At 41.8% G+C, this 6,600-nt stretch overlaps 2 protein-coding genes across 2 annotated transcripts; both read left to right on the forward strand.

Annotated features, from left to right (window-relative positions):
- The first annotated feature begins 734 nt into the window (after positions 1-734).
- On the forward strand, positions 735-2,783 carry rps23 (ribosomal protein S23). The gene is made up of 4 exons (XM_037490768.2): positions 735-753; positions 1,838-1,997; positions 2,326-2,446; positions 2,599-2,783. Exons 1-4 carry the CDS (start codon positions 750-752, stop codon positions 2,743-2,745), a joined length of 432 nt encoding a protein of 143 aa, XP_037346665.1. The 5' UTR covers positions 735-749; the 3' UTR covers positions 2,746-2,783.
- Positions 2,784-2,918: 135 nt separating this feature from the next.
- Positions 2,919-6,538, forward strand: LOC119229603 (uncharacterized). Its single transcript, XM_062564010.1, has 5 exons — positions 2,919-3,700; positions 4,364-4,416; positions 4,482-4,616; positions 5,473-5,596; positions 5,692-6,538. The coding sequence occupies exons 1-5, from the start codon at positions 3,459-3,461 to the stop codon at positions 5,894-5,896; spliced, it is 759 nt and encodes a 252-aa protein (XP_062419994.1). The 5' UTR covers positions 2,919-3,458; the 3' UTR covers positions 5,897-6,538.
- Positions 6,539-6,600: the final 62 nt, after the last annotated feature.

Below are 6,600 nucleotides of genomic sequence, written 5' to 3' on the forward strand. Positions count from 1 at the left end.
ATTAGAGCTGCGTTTTTAAAACGTAAATATTGTATGTTTTGGTTCAATGCAGCTGTATGACAGTCAACAAAGGATTAAATAAAGTAATTAAAACAGCTCCACCTAAACAACTAAGTGAAGTACAAGTCATGAACACATTATCACATAACACATGTCTGAAACGAGCTACTCAGCATAATGAGGAAGTTTTGTCTATTTTTTTGTAGATTTTAAATCTAATAATAAGTAATATAACTTTAAGTCTACATCATGATTTGTGTGAGGCTGAACATTTAGAAATACATAGTTTGACCTCAGAGAACACAACTGTATTTGAATACTGTTGTGAGGCTACATAAACACTGATATTTCTTTATCAGAAAATTGAATCTCTCAAATAGACTACTGGTTAAAAAACACAACTTTCAAACAACAGATTGTGCATCTACGATAAATAACTAACCTGTAAAGTGTAAAATAATCTACAAATCTAAATGCACAGAAAAAAGCTGAAACCATATGTTAAAGTCCTCATATGCTACAGTATGGTAACAAAAGTATTAAAATGATGTGTTCAATTTGAAAAAATAAAGCATACAATAAATTTAGCCGTGGATGCATAAGAGAGAATATGACGGTACGTTATCTTCACCTTGAGCGATAATTTCAGTCAGGCATCTTGTGGTCACTCCCGTCAGGGTCCTCAGACTAGACATTGCCGCGGTGCATCTTGGGACCTTCCTTTCCTTCCCAGGCTCGCATCTGCAATCATGGGTACGGCTTTGACTTTACTCAAAATGTTCAATTACTCTGTTTTCTACTGGGATTTTTGACGCCTATATCGTATATGAATATCTTATAAACTCTTTTCGAGGCATTTGTGGTGGAAAAAACTCATTGAATGAATTAAAAACGGACCGTTTTTACGGTTCTCTCTTCCCGCAACGTGGAGCGGCCATAACGCATTTGAGCTGCTAGTTAGCATGGTTAGCATAGCATACGTCCCGTTTGTATCATAACGTTACAGTGTTGGTACTACAACGTTTGTAAGTTAGCTAAACAGCGGAATGCGATAATAACGTATTATCCTAAACGATTACGTTTAACGCGTTACGCCGTTTAGCCCCGTGCCAACGACGTTCTTAGCTGATGGCAAGAGGTTTCCTTAATGTGTCCATTAAAGTACGGTCGTCTCAATTGTGGCGAATTTCGAGAAAATGCAGCGATTAAGAGCGTTTGTGTTCATGTTAGTTCAATATTAATGAACCGTAAAGTAAACTTCTTAAATGGCAGTGACGTTTAAATTTCCTGCAGATAAATTAATCCCACACAGTAAATATCGCATTGGCGGCTTATGACTTACAAGTGGAACACGTAGTTTCATTCGTCCCAGGTGCTTATTTGTAACACTAAGCGAATCATACATTTGAGCATTTCTTTGTGTATAAAAGCGTATGTACCAAGCTAAAGTGTCCCTAGTAAGGAAGTGAACTGTTTTAATTACCACTAAGCTGCCTTATATTGTTTTAATTAGTGTGGAAACAGGCATACCCGGTGTCTGAGAGTCAAAGACAGAGTTCAGAGTTTTAATCAAATCGAATCTTGAAATTAAATGTAGGAAATCAGATTAAAGTTAACTTGACAGGATGCCACTTAATAAAATACCTTTTTTACAAAGTCAGAATTTGTTCATTCTTGACGTTTTAACCGTTAAACACATTCTGTAATTTAGGGTATTAGTTTGGAGTTTTTAGAGACATTTAAAGTATATGATTAGAGTGCTTTGTTGAATTCAACGTGAATCGTATAACTCCTACATGGTACTAACATTGTTTTTCGCCGGCCTTTTGTCTCTCAGGAAAGTGTCGTGGTCTGCGCACAGCCAGAAAGCTCAGAAATCACCGCCGTGAGCAGAAATGGCACGATAAACAGTACAAGAAGGCCCATCTGGGCACAGCCCTGAAGGCCAATCCCTTCGGTGGAGCCTCCCACGCCAAGGGCATCGTTCTTGAGAAAGTGTGAGTACTCGTAGGACTGTAAATACCTGAGAATCGAGTGGTGGCCGACGATATGGACAACTAGTCATTTTAGATGTTTGCCACACAAAGTCAATAACTCTAGTCTCCTTAAAAATGTCTAGATGTGAACAGTTCATTCAAAACGTCACATTGGCGGTTTGAAACTGGACGCTGACAGTTGTTCTGTTGCTGATGTAGTAAAACATCAGCGTTTCCCTCCATCACTGCTACTGGAAAGTCATAGTTAATTTCAAATATTGCATTTTACCCAATCAATGTTCCTAATAAGTTTAAGTTTGTTAAAGAGCACTTTTTTCTCCATCTCCAGTGGTGTTGAGGCTAAGCAGCCCAACTCTGCCATCAGAAAGTGTGTGAGAGTTCAGCTCATCAAGAACGGCAAGAAGATCACCGCCTTCGTCCCCAACGACGGTTGTCTCAACTTCATCGAGGTAAATTTGTGCAGAATCTGCAGCCAAAAACCTGAACCAAGTGAAGCAAGTGCTTATTTGATTCCGGGTTCAACTAATCTGTGGAATTTTCCCACTAATCTACATAGTGAGTTTGTATTTTACTAACCGCCCTCTTTCTTCCTCCCCTGCAGGAGAACGATGAGGTTCTGGTGGCAGGATTCGGACGTAAAGGTCACGCCGTTGGTGATATTCCCGGAGTTCGTTTTAAGGTGGTGAAGGTGGCCAACGTGTCCCTTCTGGCTCTGTACAAAGGCAAGAAGGAGAGACCAAGGTCATAGACTGCTCACAGAAAATTAAATAAACACATTTTCAATTAGTCAGGTTGTTTTGGTTGTCATTTCATTATTGGTCACCTACAATCTAGTTTGCTTTTTAGAATTTATATTAATTTTATTATATATAAGAATCCTGTTAATCCGTCCTGAAGGCTGAAACTTGTTGGAAGTGTTTCCTGAAAACATTTTGGTCTTTAATTCAAAAGGAATGTTTTTACAACTTGCATCACGTGCACATTAAAACAAATTGTACCGAAGACCCTTTCAAACGTGTAGATGGGCTGGGATCAGTGCGCCTGATGCTACCCCAGGTTTTTTAGTTTTTTTTGTAGTGGATGTCTTTCAGAATAAAGTTTGAAGATCTCTTGGTATACTTTAAAGGTCATTTACAATTTATGAAAAAGTCAATTCCATCTGCAAAATGGTGATATTTTGCTGAGAAGTTGTCAAATAAATCAGATTCCCTCGGTAATTCGGTCCTGCAGTGTCACCCTGACTATCTGTTGATCTCTTCACTTTATAGACTTCTCAGGAGGTAAATATAGTCACTGGTATCAGATCATCTTTCCCCTCTCAGCCAGAGTGCTGCAGCCAAGCAGCTGAAACGTGGAATAAACTCTTGTCTTTGCAAGACAAATATCAACACTTAAGACTTTGGGATTTGAGTAAAGTCTATCTGGAGTGTGACTTCCATGTCAGGAAGCTACCATTAAAACATGGATTCATTAAATGAACTTTCGCAGACGTATGAAGCTCTGGTTTCAGTGACTGGTCAGGCCCCCCCCCCCCCCCCCTTACAACAAGGAGTTTTGAAGAGGACAGCCGTGTTCATCATGGAGTCGGTGTGTTTTGAGCTTCAGGAGGACGAAGAGGATGAAGACGAGGACCCAGCGACTCAGTACATGATTGAACAGAGTCTTCTAGAGAGCAACAAGCGGAAGGAGGCTCAGAAACCGAGGTCATGAACATTTCTCTCCTTCCTTCACTGTCCTGTTTCCTTGTTCATATATTCTGAAAGCTGCCTCAGTGTCAGCAGTATAAAGAAAGATTGAAAAATGCTAGAAGTAACAATTACATGAAATGAATGTGGTAAGAAGCAAAACAATTTAATGTTTTGTAAGAAGTGTAAAACTTGTTTCCATTCAAGGTCAAATTAGTTGCTAAAAACATTTATTTTCGTCATCCTTTTTTGCACAATTTTATTACACACGTTTATTTTTTTAATTCATGTTTCATTTCGTAAGTGTGTGATTTTGAAAGCACCTTATGTCCAGTCAGTGGCTGCAACAAGCCCAGTGCATTCTGGGTGTTGTAGGCGTTCCACCTTTCACTCTAAATGGAATAAACACAGCCCTTTTTCTCTTGTTATATACCAGTAATTTATAACATTAGTCTTTTTGCTGCACAGACAGCCTACTTTAATGAAGGGAACAGCTTTCCATTGGTAAAATACATCTTTAATCTGTAAGAGTCCAGGACGTTTGGATCTAAAATGTCCATCTTACATGTCAGCCAGTTACCCTTTTGGACCAATATTATTCCCACCAGGTGAAGCTCTTCAGATCGGAAGACTTCTTCTGATGAGCTCCACAGAACTCTGTTGTTTTTTTGTGGCTCACAGCTCCGGGCCTCAGAGTGCAGACAGCAGCCCGGTCTCCGCCGCCATAAGACACGGTAAAGGACGCGCAAAGAACACGCATTAAACTGCACATTGAGAGGTCTGAAACATTTAACTCCAGGTGACGAGAAGCTCTTGAAGGATCTCCTGGTCCGACGGAGGGAGGAGTTTTCCCGGGCGGACAGCCGGGGCTGGACTCCTCTCCACGAGGCGGCGGCTCAGACCAACCAGAAGGTTCTGGAGCTCACGCTCGAAGGTTCGTATACCGGCTCGGCCCGGCTCGTGCACCAACGCTCCGCTCCGCTCTGCATCAAGCTGCTGGTTCCTCCCTCTCTGAGAGAAAAACACTCGACTAGTGATCATCAAAAGCTTTTTCTTAGTGCTTAGAAAATCAGGGAGAGTCAGGAAGGGAGTTAGGGACACACCAAGCACCATACAACACACACACTTTGGTCGTTTTGTTTACATTACGATTAGAAGACCCTTAAATCGTATGTGACCGGGTCTTGTGTGGTGGGGGAAGAACCTGCTCCCCTTCAACACCAGTTTAAGGCCAATAGAAATCTTTCCTTTTTCTGTCTTACAAGGGTTATAAAACATGATGTTCTTCCTGATGTTGGTCAGTTGTTCTTCCGGCCCGCGGGCCGACAGAACCGCTCCTGCCTTTGCAAACGCAGCGCTGATACTTGACCTGACAAATAAATCTCCCAGAACGAGAGAAGTTGTTTGGCTGAATTCTTCCAGACGCTCCCATCCGGGCTTCACATTGTTGAACACGTTCCTTCGATGCGTTTGTTTCGCTCCTCCTTCTCTTTTTTAATCTAACACTAGATCACGACTCCTTTCTGTCCTGGCTCCTAAATGGTGGAACGAGCTCTCTGATGACATCAGGACCACAGAGAGCCTTCACATCTTCAAACTAAAGACACACCTCTTCAAGAGTACACCTCGACTAAAAACACTAACAAATTGTAGCACTTAAACTGTACTGATAATGGCTTATTAATAGCAAGTTGTAAATTGGCTTATTGGATGAAAATGCATTTTCTTGTTAGTATCCTTATGGTTGAAATGCACTTATATGTACTTATATGTCTAAATGACATGTAAAGTACATGGACGCAAGGACGCTGGTCCGCGTCATGCTGGACTACCTGGACCACGTGACCCTGTGCTCCAAGCTGAAGGCGGCCGTGATGGAGCAGCGGCAGTGGCCCGACATCTGCAGGCTGCAAGGTTGAATTAAATCATACTTTATTTCCCCCCCCCCCCACCTCCCTCGCAGACATGCACCCATTTGGTGGTTAATGTTTCCTCCTCCTCCCCCCCAGAGAACGCTCGCCCCCTGCAGCATCTCTGTCGTCTGCGGATCCGTCGTTGTCTCGGTCGCCTCCGCCTGCGATCGCCCGTCTTCATGAGCTTCCTGCCGTTGCCGGGGCGACTGAAGGATTACGTCATGTACCGGGAGCACGACCTGTACGGCCGGCAGGCACAGAGGTGATGCAGGAGGAGACCACTACCATAATTATTATATAAAATAAAATACCAATTCAAAGCATTTCCCTTTCAGTCTGTGATTGTGTAGCCTGTAAAACATAAATACAATTAAAATAGAGATTGGGAGGATAAAACTACTGTGAACCAAGAATTAAAATTTTTATTTCCATTAAATAGAAAATAATAAAAGGATGCCAACAACAGAAATCGTTGCACATTTGTTTGATTCATTTGTACATTGATACATTCCCGCATTAAGTTGTTATGTTTACTTTATCCCAATGTGATTGTACTGAAAGTAAAGAAATGATTATTACCCGGCTGCTCGTTTTCCTCTTTGAGGATTCGACCAATCTGACCAGGCCAGTTTTTAATCTGATTTAGAGTTGATGTTTTTATTCACATGACATCCTTTGTGGTCTATCCATCCCGGGTGAGGAGGAGGAGGAGGAGAGGATGTCGCATGTGTACAGACTGTCAAAGCCTTTCAATAAAAGCTATACACAGCAAAATAAATTGAATTGACGCACACACACACGTCACTCTCTAGGTCTTCAACAAAAAACGTTACTCCACCTGGTGTTCTGGCGGTGAATTGCCTTAAATCTGTGTCCATGAGGCAGCTGCTGCACATGTTTTACATGATATTCAAAGTGATCGGTGAGAAGTGCCAGTGTCTGATGACCTTCAGGCTGCTGCTTTCTCTTCTTCTTCAGCAGGTTTCATCTTCAGTGGCAGAGCTG

This window comes from Pungitius pungitius, chromosome 8 (genome assembly GCF_949316345.1).
Source record: "Pungitius pungitius chromosome 8, fPunPun2.1, whole genome shotgun sequence".
Taxonomy (NCBI): Eukaryota; Metazoa; Chordata; class Actinopteri; order Perciformes; family Gasterosteidae; genus Pungitius; species Pungitius pungitius.

Bases quoted from the DNA above. Each gene is read 5' to 3' on its own strand.
- rps23 (XM_037490768.2), top strand. The intron at 1,998-2,325 runs GTGAGTACTCGT...CTCCATCTCCAG, and splicing joins GGCATCGTTCTTGAGAAAGT to TGGTGTTGAGGCTAAGCAGC. The intron at 2,447-2,598 runs GTAAATTTGTGC...CCTCCCCTGCAG, and splicing joins GTTGTCTCAACTTCATCGAG to GAGAACGATGAGGTTCTGGT.
- LOC119229603 (XM_062564010.1), top strand. From the start codon at position 3,459: ATGGATTCATTAAATGAACTTTCGCAGACGTATGAAGCTCTGGTTTCA. The intron at 4,417-4,481 runs GTAAAGGACGCG...ATTTAACTCCAG, and splicing joins CTCCGCCGCCATAAGACACG to GTGACGAGAAGCTCTTGAAG. The intron at 4,617-5,472 runs GTTCGTATACCG...TGACATGTAAAG, and splicing joins TCTGGAGCTCACGCTCGAAG to TACATGGACGCAAGGACGCT.